This window comes from Thunnus maccoyii, chromosome 15 (assembly GCF_910596095.1).
Source record: "Thunnus maccoyii chromosome 15, fThuMac1.1, whole genome shotgun sequence".
Lineage (NCBI taxonomy): Eukaryota > Metazoa > Chordata > Actinopteri > Scombriformes > Scombridae > Thunnus > Thunnus maccoyii.
Window position 1 is genome coordinate 8,920,068 of NC_056547.1, and position 21,018 is coordinate 8,941,085.

Below are 21,018 nucleotides of genomic sequence, written 5' to 3' on the forward strand. Positions count from 1 at the left end.
TGACAATACTGTTTAATCAATTAATCATTCAGTTTATGAGTGGAAGGTGACATCTCCAAATGTCTTGTTTTGTTCAACCAAAAGTCCAAAACCAAAAGATATTCATGTTGCAATGAGAAACGACAAAGAAAAGCATCAAAATCCTCTAAATCAAGAAGCTAGGATCAGAGAATGTTTGGCATTTTTTTCATTTTGTTTGAAAAATTACTGAAACAATTTTTCCTTTATCAAAATAGTCAACTAATCAATGAATTAACTAATCATTTCAGCTCTTAATACCCAAATCAGAGCTTATTTAGAGACAATTATGGCAGATTTCTAAAATTTTGAACCTTCCTTTTGGGTGTCAATCACCTGTACGATTAACACTATGCACTCACCATTCGTACGAAACAGTAAAACTCATCTCTTCATGTTATCAGAATCGGTGTAATTTGATCTTGGATTTTTGTTTTGTCACTTACATTTTAAAACTGGAGTGCGGGACTTTTGTCTCCCCCTTCTGGCAGTGAGAGTAATTACAAAAACACTGTCAACACGTGCTTGCATCGTAGGCTCTGCTGTAGCCTACTCCATTGTTATTGTTGCGGTTACAATGGATAAATAATTTTGAGTGTCACCCCCAGGGTCAGACTGGTACAAAAAAACGGCCCTGGACTTTTTTACACAGACCGGGGTGCTACTGCCGCTGCTGCTGCGTCGATGACGTATCTCTCTCGCTCTTGCTTTTGTATAATGGGCTGCTCAAGCGGCCCACATAGCAACCGGCCTACTGGGATTTCTCTCATTGTTCTAGTCCGACTCTGCAACCCCCGCGAAATGACTCTTTTCAATTCAGAATTAGATCCATTTGGTCCAATAACATTTGGAAAGTCTAGAGGAACAGCATAATTAAAGTATTTTATCCCCATTCAAGTTAGCAGAGGGCTAACTGGAAGTTAGCCGTTCGGCCGGTGTAAGTCTCAGGTGCGCATGCTCTGCCTATAGAGTATGCACAGTATGCATTCATCTGGCCAGTGCGGGAATGTCGCCTCCGACACCAGATTTAAAAACTCCGTGCTGTGAAATACAGAGAGATTTACCTGCCGGTGATAGGGTTAATCAGCATTGTGTGAACTCGAGGGCTTGAATGTAACGGACATTTATTTAGAAGTAAAAGTTCCGCACTGCAGGTTTAATCCAAGCTTATTTTGTGTTCTGTGTTACATGAAATCATGCTGTGTTTGCTGCATCACTATGCTATTATTCTTAGTGGTCTTAGTATTCTGATGTGTACTCTTTGAATTCTGACTTGCTTCCTTATAATAATTTTATTCAAATTATTTGGTTGTTTCTTAACTTCTTTAAGGCCTTTGGTATCTTTCCCATAGTGCTTATTATTAGCATGCTGCTAATTATTTATTCCCTGCCTCTTTCTTCTCAATTACTTTACACATTTATCAAAAGCTGCTTTATTTTGCGACTGTAAAGACTGAGGAGAGACAGTAACACAAAACTGTTAAACGGTAACTGAAGTATACAACAACAAACCATATCAATATCAAATATGACACTGACATATGAATATAACATGACATATAATCACTAATTATTATTATTACATACACATAATTTTCTATTATTTGTTACAAGCCCACATTGTACAGTGCTTATTGTGCCAGGCCTTATTACACAGATGAAGAGCAATTAAATACAATATTAAGCAATTAAAATACTTCAACTGCATGAAAGCAAAGTGTGGTGTTGTGTTGTGAAGTGTCTGTGTGCCATACATTAAATAAACATGACAAGCATTTCCCAATACAGTATTTTCCCTCTAGTTAAAAGAACTGCTAGTCTATTATAGATAATTAACTATAGCTGTAACCTATTTTCATGTATTTACATGTCAATGTACCTACATGTTTTATAACTACTTTGATATTGAAGATTTGTATTTAACACTTCTAACATTTTCTCAATTCCCTTTACTCTATCTTTGCTTCTACTAATACAGAAAGCTTCTGAAAAACTAAAAGAAGAGGAGATGAAAAGGATGGCAGAGATACAGGCTGAGTTAGATAAACAAAAGCAGTTGGCTGAGGCCCATGCTAAATCTGTGGCCAAAGCCGAACAAGAAGCCCAGGAGCTAAAGTTGAAGATGAAAGAGGAGGCTAGCAAGAGGCAAGATGTCGCAGTGGATTCTGAGAAACAAAAGCAAAACATACAGCAGGAACTGGACTGTCTGAAGAGTCTGTCAGAGCAGGAGATCAAGTCCAAGAGTCAGCAGCTGGAAGAAGCATTGATCAGCCGCACCAAGATCGAGGAAGAAATCCACATAATTAGAATTCAGTTGCAGACAACAATAAAACAGAAGGCCACATCTGAGGCTGAGTTACAGCAGCTCAGAGTCAAGGCTACTGAGGCTGAGAAACTCAGGAAGGCTGCTCAGGATGAGGCCGAAAGGCTTCGCAAGCAGGTGACTGAAGAGACTCAGAAAAAGAAAGATGCAGAAGATGAGCTGAAGCGTAAATCTGAGACAGAAAAAGAGGCTTCCAAACAAAAACAGAAAGCACTGGATGACCTGCAGAAATTCAAAATGCAAGCCGAGGAGGCAGAGAGGCGCATGAAACAGGCTGAGGAGGAGAAACTGAGACAGATAAAGGTAGTAGAGGAGGTAGCACAGAAGAGTGCTGCTACAGAGTTGCAAAGTAAATCCATCTTATTCAATGAAAAGGCAACAAAACTTGAGGAATCCCTTAAGAAAGAGCAGGGCACCGTCCTGCAGTTGCAGGAGGAAGCTGAAAAACTCAGGAAACAACAAGACGAAGCTAGCAAAGCCAGGGAGCAAGCAGAGAGAGAGCTTGAAACATGGAGACAGAAAGCCAATGAGGCTCTCCGCTTGAGGCTACAAGCTGAGGAAGAGGCTCAAAAGAAGAGCCAGGCTCAAGAGGAAGCAGAGAGGCAGAAGGTTGAGGCAGAGCGAGACGCCAAGAAAAGGGCTAAGGCTGAAGAAGCTGCACTTAAACAGAAGGACAATGCAGAGAAGGAGTTGGAAAAACAAAGGAAATTTGCAGAACAAGTAGCCCAGCAAAAGCTCTCTGCAGAACAAGAATGCATACGCTTAAAGGCTGACTTTGAACATGCTGAGCAACAGCGGGGCCTGTTGGATAATGAGCTCCACCGTCTAAAAAATGAGGTGAATGCTGCAGAAAGCCAAAGGAAACAACTGGAAGATGAGCTGGCTAAAGTCAGAAGTGAAATGGATGTTCTTTTGCAGATGAAGATTCAAGCAGAGAAGGAGACACTGTCGAAAACAGAGAAGAGCAAGCAGCTTCTTGAGTCTGAAGTGTTGAAAATGAAACAACTTGCTGAGGAAGCAACCAGGCTGAGATCAGTGGCTGAAGAGGCGAAGAAGCAGAGACAGATCGCAGAGGAAGAAGCAGCTCGGCAAAGAGCTGAAGCTGAAAAAATTCTCAAGGAAAAACTTTCAGCCATCAATGAGGCAACTCGTCTGAAGACTGAAGCAGAGATTGCCCTGAAAGCTAAAGAAGCAGAGAATGAAAGACTCAAAAGACAAGCTGAGGATGAAGCTTATCAGAGGAAGCTGCTGGAGGATCAGGCTGCTCAGCATAAACGAGACATTGCAGAGAAAATAACACATCTGAAGAGCTCTTCTGATTCTGAGTTAGAGAGACAAAAAACAATTGTGGAAGAAACTATTAAACAAAAGAAAGTTGTTGAAGAAGAAATTCATATCATTAAGATCAACTTTGAGAAAGCATCAAAAGACAAATCAGGTTTGGAGATGGAATTAAAGAAACTGAAGGGCATTGCAGAGGAGACTGAGAAGAGCAAACTCAAAGCTGAGGAAGAGGCAGAGAAACTGAAAAAACTTGCTGCAGAAGAAGAGAAGAAAAGGAAAGAAGCTGAGGAGAAGGTGAAGAGGATTACAGCAGCAGAGGAAGAGGCAGGTCGACAATGCAAAGCTGCTCAGGAGGAAGTTGACCGCCTGAAAAAGAAAGCTGCTGAAGCGAATAAACAGAAAGACAAGGCTGAGAAAGATGCAGAGAAGCAGGCTATTCTGGCGAAAGAGGCAGCACAGAAATGCAGTGCTGCGGAACAAAAAGCTCAAGATGTGCTCAGTAAAAATAAAGAAGACATTCTTGCACAGGAAAATCTGAAAGAGGAGTTTGAAAAGGCCAAGAAACTTGCTCAAGCAGCCGAAAAAGCCAAAGAGAAAGCAGAGAAAGAGGCTGCCCTGCTCCGTCAAAAAGCTGAGGAGGCTGAAAAACAGAAAAAAGCTGCAGAGGATGAAGCTGCAAAACAGGCCAAAGCTCAAAAAGATGCAGAGAGACTGAAGAAAGAAGCAGAGGAGGAGGCCTCCAAGAGAGCAGCAGCTGAGGCAGCAGCTCTAAAGCAGAAGAAGCAGGCTGATTCAGAGATGGCCAAGCACAAAAAAGAAGCTGAACAAGCTCTTAAGCAGAAGTCTCAGGTTGAGAAGGAACTTACAACGGTTAAACTGCAACTGGATGAAACTGACAAACAGAAAGCTGTGTTAGATGAGGAGCTTCAGCGAGTGAAGGGTGAAGTAAATGATGCTGTCAAGCAAAAGGCACAGGTGGAGGATGAACTATCCAAAGTTAAGATCCAGATGGATGAGCTCCTGAAACTTAAGCTCAAAATTGAGAATGAAAACCAGCGTCTCATGAAGAAAGACAAAGATAATACACAGAAATTACTTGCAGAAGAAGCTGAGAAAATGAAGAGCCTGGCGGAGGACGCTGCCAGGCTCAGTGTGGAGGCTGAGGAAGCAGCCAGACAGAGACAGATCGCTGAGTCTGACTTGGCTGAACAGAGGACACTTGCGGAGAAAATGCTCAAGGAGAAAATGCAGGCCATCCAAGAAGCTACAAAACTGAAAGCTGAGGCAGAAGAGCTCCAGAAACAGAAGAACCAGGCACAGGAAAAGGCTAAAAAACTACTAGAAGACAAACAACAGATCCAGCTGCGGCTTGATAAGGAGACAGAGGGCTTCCAAAAATCATTAGAGGCTGAGCGAAAGAGACAGCTTGAAGTTTCTGCTGAAGCAGAGAAACTGAAATTAAGGGTGAAAGAGCTCAGCGAAGCTCAGGCAAAAGCTGAAGAAGAGGCTAAGAAATTCAGGAAGCAAGCTGATGAAGCAAAAACTCGTCTTCAAGACACAGAGAGACAAACTACAGAAACTGTTGTTCAAAAGTTGGAGACACAGAGGCTACAGAGCACCAGAGAAGCTGATGACTTAAAGAAAGCCATCACTGACCTTGAAAAAGAGAGGGAGAAACTGAAAAAAGAGGCTGAGGAGCTTCAGAAAAAATCTAAAGAGGTATTGTGATGTAAATTAACACTGTCAGACAATATACAGAATACAACCCTTACAATTAACAAAATCCTGTTGAACACACTAACTACAGTATTTGTGGAAGCAAATGTAACATTTAATGTAAATTGCAGAGCTAAAAAGTAACATACTCAGCAATTTATATGAATGTCATTCAAAACACAATACTGAATAGTGAAAATGGTCACTATTAAATATAGTAAATAATTTAGGTTTGATGATATATATATAAATTCATTCATTCATGTTACATGCAATTATTGAGTGATGTTTTATTAACATTTTACTGATTTATTTCTTCTTTTTTCTAAATAGATGGCACATGCCCAACAAGAACAAATTGAGCAACAGAAGGCCATTCTTCAGCAGTCATTCCTCACTGAGAAGGAAGTGTTGTTGAAAAGAGAAAAGGCTGTTGAAGATGAGAAAATGAAGCTTGAGAAACAGTTTGAGGATGAAGTGAACAAAGCCAAAGCTCTCAAAGATGAGCAAGAGCGTCAGCGGAAGCTAATGGAAGAAGAAAAGAAGAAACTTCAGGCCATTATGGATGAAGCTTTGAAGAAACAACAGGAGGCTGAAGCAGAGATGAAAAACAAGCAAAAGGAAATGGAGGTGCTTGAAAAGAAGAGGAATGAACAAGAAAAAGTCTTGGGAGAGGAAAATAAAAAGCTCAGAGAGAAGCTTCAGAATCTTGAGGTTGCGTCAAAACAGAGCACATCCAAAACAAAGGAAATTGAGGTCCAGACTGACAAGGTTCCTGAGGAGCAATTAGTGGCCATGACAATGGTGGGAACAACAAAGAAAGTTTACAATGGCTCTGTTGAAGTTGACGGAGTGAAGAAAGATGGAGAATCACCATTAGCGTTTGATGGAATAAGAGAGAAAGTTCCTGCTGAAAGGCTCCATGAAATTGGTATCCTGACCAAAAAAGAATTTGACAAATTGAAAAAGGGCAAAGCCTCTGTGCAAGACCTCGGAAAGACAGATAAAGTTAAATCATGTCTTAAGGGTCAGAACTGTGTTGGAGGTGTCTTGACTCCATCCAAAGAGAAAATGAGCATCTATCAGGCCATGACAGAGAACAAGATCACTCCAAACACTGCCGCAATGCTCCTGGAAGCTCAAGCAGCTTCTGGTTACATTGTAGATCCAGTGAAAAATAAACTCCTCTCTGTAGATGAAGCTGTTAAGGATCAGTTAATTGGCCCTGAACTCCATGACAAGATGCTGTCTGCAGAGCGAGCAGCCACCGGCTTCAAAGATCCCTATACTGGAGCCAAAATCTCTCTTTTTGAGGCCATGAAAAAAGGACTTATTGAAAAGGAACAGGCCACCAAATTCCTAGATGTACAGCTTGCAACTGGTGGCATCATTGACCCTATCAATAGTCATAGAGTACCACTGCAAACAGCTTACAAGCAGGGTCAGTTTGATGCAGACATGAATAAGAAACTCACTGATCCCAGTGATGATTGCAAATTATTCATTGACCCCAGCACTCAGGAGCAACTCACTTACAAACAGTTACTGGAGAGATGCACCAAGGATGCAGAATCAGGCCTACTGATATTACCGGTAACAGAGAAAGCTGCTCAAAGTGAGAGAACATACACAGATTTAGAGACAAGAGAGGTGTTCAGTAAATCAAACGTTGATGTGCCTTTTGGAAAGTTCAAAGGAAAAACAGTCACCATTTGGGAAGTCATAAATTCAGAATATTTCACCGAAGAGCAAAGAAGAGAACTGATTCGTCAGTACAAGACGGGCAAGATCACAGTGGAAAAGATTATCAAAATTGTCATCACTGTTGTGGAAGACAAGGAGAAGAATAATGAAAATGTGTTCAATGGTTTGAGGGCTACAGTCTCTGCCAGTGAACTTTTAGAGTCTAAGGTTATAAACAAAGACTTATTCAACAAATTGAGTAATGGCAAAATAACAGTCAAAGAGATCTCTGAGATGGAGCCTGTGAAAAAGGCACTACAAGGAACACCGAGCATTGCTGGGCTGTTGAATGAACCCACAAAGGAGAAAATGCCTTTCTACCAAGCTATGAAGAAAGAATTACTGTCACCAGAGACTGTGGTTAACCTCCTTGAAGCTCAAGCAGCAACCGGGTTTATTATCGATCCTGTCAAAAATGAGAGGATCCCTGTTGATGAAGCTGTCAAGTCGGGTCTTGTGGGCCCAGAACTCCATGAACGACTACTGTCTGCAGAGAGAGCTGTCAGCGGCTACAGAGATCCATATACAGGGAAAAAGGTGTCTCTGTTTGAAGCCATGAACAAAGGCCTCATAAAGAAGGACCACGGCATTCGTCTGCTTGAAGCACAACTCTCAACAGGTGGAATCATTGACCCCAATAAAAGCTATCGCATCCCACATGAGGTTGCCTGCAAACGTGGATATTTTGATGAGGAAATCAGCAAGACTTTGAACAAGAACACTGATGAAACAAAAGTCTTTTATGATCCTAACTCACAAGAGGATACAACCTATTCACAGCTCATGAAAAAATGTGTCACAGACAAAGAAACTGGATTACCATTGCTTTCCCTCTCAAAGAAGGCCTCAAAGCCTAAAGAAGACCAACAGATTACAGAGGCTAAAACAAAACAGGCTTTGAACCAGGCAACTATGGAGTTGGAGTATGGGCCTTTCAAAGGAAGAAAAGTCACAATTTGGGAAATCATACACTCTGAATACATCACTGAGGAGCAAAGAATAGAGTTGATCCGCCAGTACAGAATGGGGCAGGTGACAGTTGAAAGGTTGGTAAAGATTGTCATAACAATGGTTGATGAAAAAGAGGACAAAACAAAGGAAGAGGCCTGTTTTGAAGGCATTAGGGCACCAGTCACTGCAAGCTCATTACTTGATTCCAACATCATTGATAAGGCTACATTTGACCTGCTCCAACAGGGTAAAAAGACACCTAAAGAAGTCAGTGAAACTGATAAGGTCCGGAAGTATTTGCAAGGCACAGACCGCATTGACGGTATCACAGTGGAAGAGTCAAATGAGAAGTTGAGCATATATCAAGCAATGAAAAACAAAGTTTTGCAACAAAACACTGGGATTGCACTACTTGAGGCCCAAGCTGGAACTGGTTTCATAACTGATCCAGTTAAAAATCTGAAATACTCTGTGGATGACGCTGTGAAGGTTGGTGTTGTTGGCCCAGAGCTTCATGAGAAACTTCTCTTAGCTGAAAAAGCAGTGACAGGATACAAAGATCCATATACAGGCAATAAGATTTCTCTATTCCAAGCCATGAAGAAGGAGCTTGTTTTGAGGGAGCAAGCCATTCCTCTCCTGGAAGCTCAGTTTACTTCAGGAGGGATCATTGATCCAGTCAGCAGCCATCGTGTTCCCAATGATGTGGCCATTCAACGTGGCTATTTCAGTAAACAAATGGCCAAGTCCTTCAATGAACCATCAGGTGACATTAAATGCTTCACCAATCCCAACAACAACAAAAATGTTACTTACAAGCAGTTGCTAGAGAAATGTGTAAGAGATCCCAACTCTGGTCTGTGCTACCTGTCTCTGTCAAAGGTTGAAACTCCTGCTCCTGTTGAGAAGTCCTATCAATACACAGAGGAGCAAGCCCAAACAGATCTAGCTAACACTCAAATTGAGATTCCTCATAAGAGTTTTGCAGGAAAGAGTCTGACCATTTGGGAAGTCATGAACTCAAATATGCTTCCAGAGGAGGAGAGGCGCCGCCTCATGGAGCAGTATCGCTTGGGACAAATAACAAAGGAAAGAATGCTAATCATCATCATTGAAATTGTTGAACAAAGGGAGACTCTAAAGTCAGAGCAGAGCATGTCATGTGATGTAATCAGAAGGAGAGTTACTATTGAGGAGCTTTACAGTGCTCGAATTATTGACTTGCACTCATATAACCTCTTGAAACAAGAAAAAATGTCTATTCGTGAGGTAATGGAAATGCCATCAGTAAAACAGTATCTCTTTGGTACTGGTTGCATCGCAGGAATAATGTCAGACAGTCCTCCAAAGATCAGTATTTATCAAGCGATGAAGAATGGACAGATTAAGCCTGAAGTTGCTTTGAATCTTCTCGAGGCCCAAGCAGCAACAGGATTCATGATTGATCCAGTTAAAGATGAACTTCTAACAGTTGATGAAGCTGTGCGCAAGGGGCTTGTGGGCCCTGAACTTCATGACAAACTTCTCTCTGCTGAGAGAGCAGTTACAGGTTACAAGGATCCGTATAGTGGCAAAGTGATTTCTCTCTTCCAGGCAATGAAAAAGGACCTGATTCCTGAGGATTATGCTTTGAGGCTTTTGGAAGCCCAGAATGCTACTGGAGGATTAATGGATCCTGAATACTACTTCCACCTTCCCATAGATGTTGCCATGCAACGTGGATACATCAATAAGGAGACAATTGACAGAATATCTGAACCTACTGGGGATGTGCAAGGTTACAGTGATCCAACAACAGATGAGAAACAGTCCTACGCTCAGCTACTGAAAAGATGCAGAGTTGATAAAGAAAGTGGTTTGAGGCTACTTTCACTGGCAGACAGAACACTTCTCTTCAAGGGTCTCAGAAAGCAAATCACTGTGGATGAGCTGCTTCGTTCTCAGATCATCAACCAAAAGACATACAATGATCTCACTGAGGGCATCATTACAGTGGAGGAGGTCAGCAGGGAAGTTAAGAAATACCTTGAGGGCACCAGCTGTATTGCTGGCGTGTATGTAGAATCTAGCAAAGACCGACTGTCTATTTACCAAGCAATGAAGAAGAACATGATCAGACCTGGGACTGCCTTTGAGCTCCTAGAGGCTCAAGCCGCCACAGGATATGTAATCGACCCTATAAAAAACCTGAAACTAAATGTCACAGAAGCTGTCAAGATGGGTGTTGTTGGCCCAGAGTTTAAAGACAAACTCCTCTCAGCTGAGCGAGCTGTCACCGGCTACAAGGACCCTTATTCTGGCAAGATCATCTCACTATTCCAGGCAATGAAAAAGGGCCTCATTCTGAAAGACCATGGCATTCGCCTGCTAGAGGCTCAAATTGCTACCGGTGGAATCATTGATCCACAGGAGAGCCACCGCTTGCCAGTTGAAGCTGCGTATGCACGTGGCCTCTTTGATGAGGAAATGAATGAAATCCTCACTGACCCATCTGATGACACAAAAGGCTTCTTTGACCCCAACACTGAGGAAAATCTCACCTACCTAGGGCTAATGGAGAGGTGCATGACAGACCCAGAAACAGGCCTTGCTCTTCTGCTGCTGAAAGAAAAGAAGCGAGAGAGGAAGACATCATCCAAGTCATCTGTTCGCAAGCGTAGGGTCGTCATTGTTGATCCAGAGACGGGCAAAGAGATGTCTGTATATGAGGCGTATCAGAAAGGGCTTATTGACCACCAGACCTATCTAGAGCTGGCAGAGCAGGAGTGTGAATGGGAGGAAATTACCATCACCTCATCTGATGGAGTTGTGAAATCCATGATCATTGACAGAAGGTCTGGTCGGCAGTATGACATTGATGATGCAATTTCAAGGGGCCTGATTGACAAGTCAGCTCTGGATCAGTACCGATCAGGAACTCTGTCCATCACCGAATTTGCAGACATGCTGTCTGGAAACATGAGCGGTGTCAGATCACGGTCATCCTCCTTTGGCTCTTCTTCCTCTTACACCATGAGTCCAGTGCCTAGTATCAAAACACCAGCAACCACATGGAGCGACCCAACAGAGGAAACTGGCCCTGTGGCTGGAATCTTGGACACAGAAACATTGGAGAAGGTGTCAATCACAGAGGCCATACACAGAAACCTTGTGGACAACATAACAGGTCAAAGGTTGCTGGAAGCTCAGGCCTGCACAGGAGGCATCATCGACCCAAATACTGGAGAGAAATTCACTGTTGCAGATGCAATGACCAAAGGGCTTGTGGATAAAATCATGGTGGACCGCATCAGTCTTGCCCAGAAGGCCCATAATGGATTTGAGGATCCTAGAACCAAAACCAAAATGTCAGCAGCCCAAGCTCTAAAGAAAGGTTGGCTGTACTATGAGGCTGGACAACGATTCCTTGAGGTCCAGTATCTTACTGGTGGTTTAATTGAACCAGATGTTACCAACAGAGTCTCCATAGATGAGGCTGTGAAGAAGGGCACCTTAGATGCACGCACTGCACAGAAACTACGAGATGTTAGTGCATACTCAAAATACCTCACATGCCCTAAAACCAAGCTTAAAATCTCATACAAGGATGCTCTGGATAGAAGCATGATAGAAGAGGGGACTGGTCTGCGACTACTGGAAGCATCATCTCAGTCAAGCAAAGGCCTTTACAGTCCCTATAGCATCAGTGGATCTGGCTCCGCTACTGGGTCACGGTCTGGCTCCAGGACTGGTTCCAGGTCAGGCTCCAGAAGAGGCAGCTTTGATGCCACAGGATCAAGTTTTACAACAACCTTCTCTTCATCCTCCTACAGTTCACCAAGCTACGGCCGCCGATACTAATGAGTTCAGTTGACAATGTTAAGGAATGAATTTCTAAGGGAAGGATACACTATAAAGCCACAGTGCTCACCAGATGCCTAATTCTCAGTGGAATAAAGACTACCATTTTTCTGCTCTGCATGTGGTTGTTACAGGACTTTTAATATTTAATTTTATACAAGTTGAATAATTTTGTTTTTTGTATATTTCACTTTTACTTTTAGTTATGTTTATGCTGTCTTATCAGACTTTCTGATTCCTGTACTGTAAGCAGTTCACATACACAAGAGCTGTTTATTATTTCCAGTAACTATCACAAGTCTTTCAAGTGTACATTATATTTTTTATTTTTAAATATAAGGTCTAATATCATAAGCATTTACTGTTCCACAAACAAGATTTTATTTACTTTCAATATTGTTTGTGTAACACTATAACCTAAAGTGTTCAAGACCATTAGCCTGATTGTTTAACAGAACCAAATTGGGTGTACAAACAAACTTTTCTGTGCATGTGTATATTTCTGAATACTGAAAAACAAATAGCTAAAGAAAGATAAATGCCACTCTGCAGAGCAGAATAAGGAGTCTAACACTAAGAGTATCTACTTTAAGAATGCCAAGCTTCAAGATCTTTTCTCTCCTGGGCTACACTGCCGAACAATACTCTACCAATTACTGAACTCTGCCCCATTCCCAGTTGTCTGTCATGAAACTTGGAGTTACAACAACATGATAACCTTGTAAAATGAACTGTAAAGCTCAAGCTCTCATAAATGGAAGGATTATGTAGCCAAATATGACAATAAACACAATAAGACAATTCTGGACTTTTCACATGCAACCTCAAGACCAACACAAACAAGTCCCTGTCTTTCCAGACACTTTCCAAGGTACGTACAGAGAAGATTTACATGTCATCACTTTGCATTTTAGTTGTACTTTCTTGGTATGTTTTTGTCATTCAGTGTCTTTGAAGTCCTTGAGTCTAATGCTGTCTTGCAATGTTTTTTTTTTGTTTGTTTTTTGTTTTTTTTATCTGTTTCAGATATTGTCTTCACTCCTCTCCAGGTCTTTACTCAGATGTCTTCCAGAGACCCATGGCATTAATTTGGACTGTGACCTTCACTGTAATCAATGATTTTATGCAAGAGTACAGAAACAGAATTGCTCATATATTTCATCAGATTCTCTTAACAGTGGACCATTTTGAGACTAATCTTGAACTCATTTAAAGGCCTAAACCACGCTTTGTAAGTGCCTGCAAAATACTGTTTAACACTTTGAGAGAATATTATTAGATGGTGCAGTGGTTATACTGTAAACTGACTGATGCATGACTGAAAGAACAATGCTATCCATAACTCTGAATGATGTGATTACTGTGTTATCAGGTAAGCCTTTTTACAGTCCAACTGTATCACAATCTAACTTTAAAATAATAACAGTTTATGTCATAAATTCGTAAGTTGGTGTCATAGATATGGTAGTCACACAGGGCTTAAATGTATGGTTTGAATGTTAAATAACTAATATTTACATTATTTGATTTTTTTTCCCTTCACAGACAAGTAACATACATATGTACTGTACTGTATATTGATGATTACATAGAGCACTATTGCTGAAAGCCATTTGTTAACATTTCTTTGAGAAAGATCTTTAAGCTTTGCCACCAGACTCAGTATTTCTATTTTCCACTACATATTTTTGTTTTGATGTTAATTCTCCTTTGTAAAGCAACACATTAAATCTATATATCGTTTTATTTTCGTACTCTATATTTCTGCTTTGCATGATTTACTAACATTTAAAAGATGCAAAAATGAAATAGTTGTATCCTTAAAAGCATTTGTTTTATTATTATTACGTTTCAAAGGGTTTGAAGGATGTATTTTAATGAGGGTTATCAAGCCTTGTTTAAAATGGTGTATTTATAATAAAATGGTGACAAGGAATTTTATTGCAACACCTTACGCTATGTAAATAAACATGGAAATGAAATGTTTCTCTTGTGCTTATGAATTGTAATTTTGAAAAGTCATGTTAGCTGTAAATCTGATGACAATCGTTTCACATTATATCATATAATTATATAATCTATCTATAATCATATATTAGATTATTCCAATGTTTTTCATCTTTTTAGGGCCCAAACACTTGTAATGCAAGGAAGTCAGCCATTTTGAATTTACTGTGCAATTTTTGCAGTTTTTGCCATTTGCAGGCGTTGTACTTTAAGAAACTGCTAGAGAATTAAAGAGAGCAACTTCAAATTGGGTCCGTTTAATCTAATGACCTTTGCGATGCAAAGTTACCAAGCTTGTGAATTTTCATTGAATGCCATTGCCATGGCGACGCAGTGAATTTTGATGTTTCACCATGGAGTTGTAACTCAAATGTACATTGTCCAGTCTGCCCCAAACTTCTCATGCTTGATTGGAGTCCAGGCCTAAACATATCTACATGTCAATATTGAGTCATAATCATAGTGCCACCCACTGGCAACAGGAAGTCAACCTTATGTGGCAAACATCATCGGATTTAAATGAAATTTACATGGTGTTTACACATGATATACAGCAACATATGATGTATAATTAGTGAGTGTTCTCAAGCACCTCATACTGGTCACAGAAAGTGATATTCAACTCCTTCGTGCAACATCCAATATTGCAATGACATATGCATGTCAAGCAACCTCCGCTAAATGTATTGCTGCATTAATGACCCACTTGTGTATCACTGCCTGCTGGCAACAGGATGCGAGCCTTATGTTACAAACTTCCTTTGATTTACATGAAATTTAAAGTGTGTGGTCTACATTTCTACATAATGGTCCAATATTCAGGGAAATGTATATCCATGTCTGTTGCACTCTGGTAAATGTATTGCTGCATCATGTTGCTCTGCAATAACAGCACTTCGACTGCGGCACACCCCGATGTGCACAAAGGTGCAAGGGCCCGATCATCACTGCTTGCAGCTTTGATATATATATTGTATTTTCAAATTTTAAATGTAACAAAATATATAAAGTACATACACAAAGAAATTTCGTCCCTGTCCCAACCACATACAAACTTTATAAGAACTTACACAAAAGAAGTAGATAGTGGTCAATAATTTAAAAAAAAAAATCAATCAATGAATAGAATTTAAAATAAGAAAAAGGGACACTGCAAATAATCCAGAGTAATTTACAGATGACTAGTGGCAGAGCAGTTGTGATGACATTTTTATAACCATATCCATACCAAAAAATTAATGTGACTATGACATATACATGCACTCCTAAAGATCCAGTCCATGTAATTTGGCCTGCTGGTGTGAGTTGTAGCCTTGGGGGCAAAGAGTGAAGAGGTTTCTTCCCCTTTTAGTCTCCGGTTGATTGATATTGAGACTTTTATTTGACATACTGCCACCATTGTTTCTGTATTATCAGAGCCATATTTCTTGCCTTTGAAGTTCCATGTTTCCTTGAATTCTTTCAATATGTACAAAGATGTTATCGCTAAAGTTTATTTATATTGCGTATACAATAGCTCACAGAAAATTAATGTGTAATGCTTAACTTGTTGGATCATATGTAACTGAGGCAGAGTGGTTTTGAATGGCAGTAGCAGACTGATATCTACAGTAAATTTCCAGCCACCCAGTGATGGTCTGTGAACACTGTACATGGGTTATAGTGTAAGTAACCTGCTGAAGAACACTTCAGTCGTTGCTGATGAGCAGTGGTGGAAGAAGTATTAAGCTCTTTTACTTACACTAAGTAAAACTAGTAATAGGCTACCACAATGTGTAAATACTCCATTATACTGTAAGTAAAGGCCCTACATTCAGTGATTTATTTAAATTAAAGTACAGAAATATTATCAGCAAAATGTACTCAAAGTGTTACAAGTAGAAGTACTCAAGGCAGAATAACACCTGTCAGTGATATACAATGATTGTATTATTATTGCTGATGCATTACTTTGTAGTCAGCTGGAGTTTAATATATAACCATGTGTTAAATCTACAAATGGTTTGAAGGATTTTGAGTAAAATATTAATCTCCAAGGTAACTATATGTCAATTTAATACAGTTGACAAGAAAGCACAATTTACTGAAGTGTTGTGGAGTATGAATATAAAGTAGCATGAAATTAAATTTTTAACATTAAACTTGAAAAAAATAATTCCATATATCTCTTTGGCACATGTAGATACTGCTGTGGAAAAGGACACGCTGTATGTAACAGTAATACCTCTGCAGGTTGACCATGCAACAACACCACATTTTTGGTAGGAGCCTTAACTGCAATCTCCAAGTGGCACAGTGGCACTTTTAGGCCTATAAATAAACATTTCTTGTTGTAATAAATAAAACATAACAGCAAGTACTGCTACCCCACAACACTCATTAGAATAAAACTAATAAACTGTGTGACTGCAGACTGATCAGAGCAAGATTCAGGCTACTGTGCTGCTGTGGCTGGTGTGTGGGGAAGGATAGGTGTCGCCTATGAGACAAGTCACAAGGACATTTCCTCCATGTTGGCATCCTCTTCTAATACTTTCTCCTCAACTCACTGTCTCATTTTTCATCTTGGAATAACAGATACACCAAATCAGTGAAATAGGAGCACAGGTATTTTTTACAGTCCTATGAAAGCTGCCCTCCACTATAGAGAGGATTATGTTGGGCAACCACTATGTTGGTTATGTGGGGATTGATGGGTTTTATTTGTTACTTTGTACAGGCATGTTTGCAGGTGCAGATGCCCACCTGCGTGGGAACCTGACAAATGTTGCAATATGGTGGGAACATGCCCAGTTCTCGTGACAGTGTCAAAGTCCGCTTGAGCTCTGTCCCAATGACAGAAACACACATAGACATGCCAATTTATAGTTTCACTCTTTCAAGCTTCTATATAATCATCATTTACCTTGATTTAACCCCCTCTAGTGACTAAATACGGGTCAAATTTGACCCAGAACACCCTCCATTTACAAATATTTATACCACCTGCACAAAAATAAATTTACATTTTTGTATGTACCGGGTCACTTTAGGAAAAGTCATAAACTTTCTGCCTTAAATAATATCATTTAGAGTGTTTTTGCTGCTTTCAAATGTCAAAATGGGGTGTCAGATTTCACCCGAACAGTATGTAAGGTTTAATCTGCGCAGCAACATTACAGCACCTAATCATTGTAAAAGGTCATATTATGATTGGTCTCTACTGGTCTGTGGGCTATGGGCCAATAATATCTTCCCGCGCATGAAAATGATACATTTTATAAAAAGTTCATTTAGTTCACTGCAGTACTAATAATATGTGACGGGGTCTCTCTTCTAAAGGCGGGCACCTAACACATAAATTCAGAATACAGGAAATTTAACTATTGAGCTGCTTGGTCATTTATTATGAGTTTATCCAAAGAACAGCTGACGGCAGCAGCCACCGAGCAACCGCGACAGCCGAAATGCACCAGGTGTCGCCACCACGGGATCATCGTCCCTCAGAAAGGTCACATCAAGTTCTGCCCGTTTGCTAATTGCGACTGCTGGAAGTGTTATCTCATCACACAGCGAACTCGGCTCACAGCCCTTCAGCGAAATCTGAATAAAGCTCAAAGTAAACCCCAAAAGAAAGAGCAGCGACCCGGAGCCAGTTCGGCGAAACCAGCAACTGAGAAGACACCTGAAGTTAGCCCAGCTGCTACGACTGGAGGTGGTCGTCCGTCGACCTCGGAGAGTGCTGCCGCTGCCGCCGCCGCTCGGAGCTTTCACGATGTCCGGAGTCGACCTACCGCGGGAGGAGAGCGTGTTGCCGGCCTAGACAGCAGAGAAGTGCTGCCCTTTGCTTCAAAAGTGGCCGAGGAAGGCCCATGTAAGTTACACCTTCTATTAGTAAGTTTAATATTATCGAAGATGTGACGCACACTGGATTGAAACAACTTTTAAGAGATGCCGAGAAGCATTTTCCCATTAAGATTTGTTTTGATAATATTTATTTAGCGGCTTGGTAGATTTCCCAAATAAGAGAACAGACCAACAACAGATAAAAGCCAATTTAACACCAAGAATATCAGACAATGAACATGGCTACATGACGGGACATTTTTGACTTGGCTTGTAGTAAGTAAAGTAAAAAAGTACATATTTGTGTATTTGCTTTTTAAATTAACATTTTTGTAATTTGCGAGTTAAATTTTTAAAGTTTATAGACGGATAGATAGTCCACACTGCTTGAGCTAAAGCTAGCTAAGCAAGCTATATTTCCATTTAAAAGGAGCTAACGGCTGAGTAATCGGCGCCATTTTTTCCCCCTAGGATGGCGAAGTCATGACCCGTGCTACTGTGCCTTTGATTGGCTTACTCGTTGCCTTCGTTGGTTGGGTTGGTTAGGGTTAGGTTAGGAATATCAGGGTAAGCCAATCAGAAGCAGGGTGGGGCGGGTCATGACTTCGCCATCCTAAGAAAAAAATATTGCTCACTGGACACCCGCAGAGCTGCTGATCGGCAGAGCGCGCGGGGCAAACATCGTAGCTGCCACACACACAAGGATATTTTCTGACCGTCATTTCAAAAAAATTATGATCATTAAAACACATTTGAGTACTATTACATCACACGTTAAGAGTTAAGAGTAATCTTTTTAATAATAAACTAAGACATCATGTATTTGAAGCAGCTCAAAGTGATTAAAAACAACAGATAAAATAAGGAATAATAATATGAAAAGTACAGTAAACACGAAAAAAACAACTTTGAGATACATGTATGTACTTTGAGTTGAATGTAAATAATAGGTGTCCATGTTATTGTCCATGTAACAATATAAACTGGGCACCTCCTTGTCCTTCAATCTAAAAACCTCAGTTTAAAATTAATATACAGATTGACAAAACAATCTCAAGTCAAGATCTACTTTAGGGCCTCAACTTACTATTATTTGCAGCCCATTGGGGATGTCTTCAATTTTCTTATAGATATTATTTGATATTCAGTTTACTATTACATAAGAAGAAGAAAGACAGCAAATAATCACACTACAGAAGCTGGAAACATTCAGTGTTTAGCATTTTTCCTGGAAAAAGTGACTTAAATGATGTATCAGTTATCAAAATAGTGGCTGATTCATTTTCTGTCAATCAACTAATTGATTAATGACTAAACAGTTTCAGCTCTAGTCCGCTTACATGCTTGTTCTGGAGCTTTCGACAGGAACAAGCTCAGGTCAACCTTGAGTTGAGACTGTTTTGTCAGCTGCTGTTTCCAAGGTCAATGACCTTTCAAGCTCAAATAAGAAAGACATTTTTATGGTTTTGATTTGTTCAGATTTTAATGTTCAGACTTAACCTAAAAGTCTCTACTTTCTTTCCAGATGCCCCTTACTTCGGTGAATTAGGGCAGTCTGCACCTCTGCCTGTTGTTCACTTCATTCATTACCCCAGCAGCTATGCGTCATATGGTAACTTCCTGTTTAGCATGCCATGGTCACCACCCATGCCTGCTGGGTACAACGACGGCCTCCACGGACCCTTAACGTTCCCCCACTTCCAGCAGGCTGCTCTACATTGTCCACCAGAGCCTGGACCTCCTGCTGTTAGTGTAAGTACTTCCTGGATGTGTCATGAACTTGACGTCTAGACTGTGATGTGTCATGTAATGAAGTAAATATCCTTGTCTTTCTTGTTTGTTTACTTTGTCAGGATTTGAGACAAGTCTTCTTCACCCTTCAGCCGCCTACACTCCCTGAGCCCCTCCATGAGGAGTTGATGCCCAGGCAGCCCCCACAGCCCCCACAGCCTCCTCTGCCCAAACACAACAAGCAAAACATGGAAGAGCTGCAGTAAAGCACTGCACACTCGACGATGCTGTGCCATGTTTCTGCACTGTTGGCATTAATGTTTCTGCACACTGGGCTTGGCATTATTAAAGTTGACCTATTACAGTAGAGTTTACATGCCATTTTTTCTGTTGGCAATGTGTTTGTTTAGAAAAAAACATAAATAAATGTTGTTGAAATACTTTTAATCTGTCTTTAATACATGTTTTTGCTTTTACTTTGAGGACTATCACCACATATCACTGGCAGCAGTCCACCAGTGACACACCATTTAAGCATTTAATCTGTTTTTTTTTTTTTTTTAAATTTAATGTTGCCCGTCACTTTATTTTATGTCTAATCTCATTTTAGTTAACTGGTAACTATTTTATGGAGCACTATTATTTTATCTCATTCCACTAGTTAAATAACTTCACAATTTTTTATTACTTATTGACATTGAATAACGGCTACTGCAGTAGCTCAGCCTGATAACTGTTGAATAGTTACACTGTAAGTGGTGTGAAATTTCACCTTAATTGAAAAAGTAACATCCTTTTAGGGTATACATTAAGGGCCAGTTTTAATGGGGTTTTTTTACCCCTTGAGATGTGCATGTAATAAATATATTAGAATCATTAAAAAACATCAGTTATATCCTTAAAATCCAATTAAAACACCTTAATTCATAAAACATCATTACTGATGGATAAATCAGTGGAAATTTAAGGTTTTATAGTGCCTTCCCCTCTCCTTTCTTTTCTGTACACATTCCTCCCTCCCCAAAGTGAGAGATTATATATCAAACACTTCTGCATTCAGACTCACAATTTAAACTTTGACTTATGATTTAACTGTAGTTCAGTTTCTGAAGTCGTCTCTAAGAGGTGCATTTTGCCATATGGTCCCAGCAGGGGGAGCAGGCACACTTTGTGTTCCCAAATCATATAATTCCCAAAACCATCATTGGCTTTACAGTCTGAACTCACAAGCTGCTCACTAATCATAACTGTTCTGTCTGCTTATAACATATAATAATATCTTTACAGTTACACAGATGGAATAAAATAGAACACAATGAACTGCACAGATGTGTACTCTCCTCTGTATTGAACCCAAATATAGAAGTAGAGCAGGTGATACCCTGAGCTGGTTCATACTAATATTTATCACCAGAGTGTTGGAGCTTTATGAAGAATTCCTGGAGGACACCGCACCCGCCCGGCCTCGCCATGCTGGTGGGATTTTCATTAGAATGATAAATGCTGACAACAGCAACTTCAGGCAGCCCACTGAGAACAGCTGCACACTGCCAGGAGGTGAGGATTGTGGGTGCTGGCAG

General features: G+C 40.3%; 2 protein-coding genes across 13 annotated transcripts in view; both read left to right on the forward strand.

Annotated features, from left to right (window-relative positions):
* pleca (plectin a) overlaps positions 1–13,861 on the forward strand; it is a 108,913-nt gene extending 95,052 nt beyond the window's left edge. For all 12 annotated transcript variants that reach the window (XM_042434916.1, XM_042434915.1, XM_042434917.1 and 9 more), the window contains 3 exons: positions 1,997–5,344; positions 5,675–12,746; positions 12,902–13,861. In XM_042434916.1, the coding sequence (XP_042290850.1) occupies positions 1,997–5,344; positions 5,675–11,875 (9,549 nt within the window). In that variant the 3' untranslated portion in view covers positions 11,876–12,746; positions 12,902–13,861. The remainder of the gene's footprint in view (positions 1–1,996; positions 5,345–5,674; positions 12,747–12,901) is intronic.
* A 3,299-nt stretch (positions 13,862–17,160) lies between these two features.
* On the forward strand, positions 17,161–19,885 carry LOC121912658 (doublesex- and mab-3-related transcription factor B1-like). Its single transcript, XM_042434928.1, has 3 exons — positions 17,161–17,735; positions 19,233–19,459; positions 19,561–19,885. The coding sequence occupies exons 1-3, from the start codon at positions 17,270–17,272 to the stop codon at positions 19,702–19,704; spliced, it is 837 nt and encodes a 278-aa protein (XP_042290862.1). The 5' UTR covers positions 17,161–17,269; the 3' UTR covers positions 19,705–19,885.
* The last annotated feature ends 1,133 nt before the right edge of the window (positions 19,886–21,018 follow it).

What these genes read in the sequence shown, in the direction of transcription:
- LOC121912658 (XM_042434928.1), top strand. Translation starts at nt 17,270, where the DNA reads ATGAGTTTATCCAAAGAACAGCTGACGGCAGCAGCCACCGAGCAACCG. An exon ending in AGTGGCCGAGGAAGGCCCAT is followed by an intron (nt 17,736 to 19,232) that starts GTAAGTTACACC and finishes CTTTCTTTCCAG; the next exon opens with ATGCCCCTTACTTCGGTGAA. An exon ending in CTGGACCTCCTGCTGTTAGT is followed by an intron (nt 19,460 to 19,560) that starts GTAAGTACTTCC and finishes TTACTTTGTCAG; the next exon opens with GATTTGAGACAAGTCTTCTT.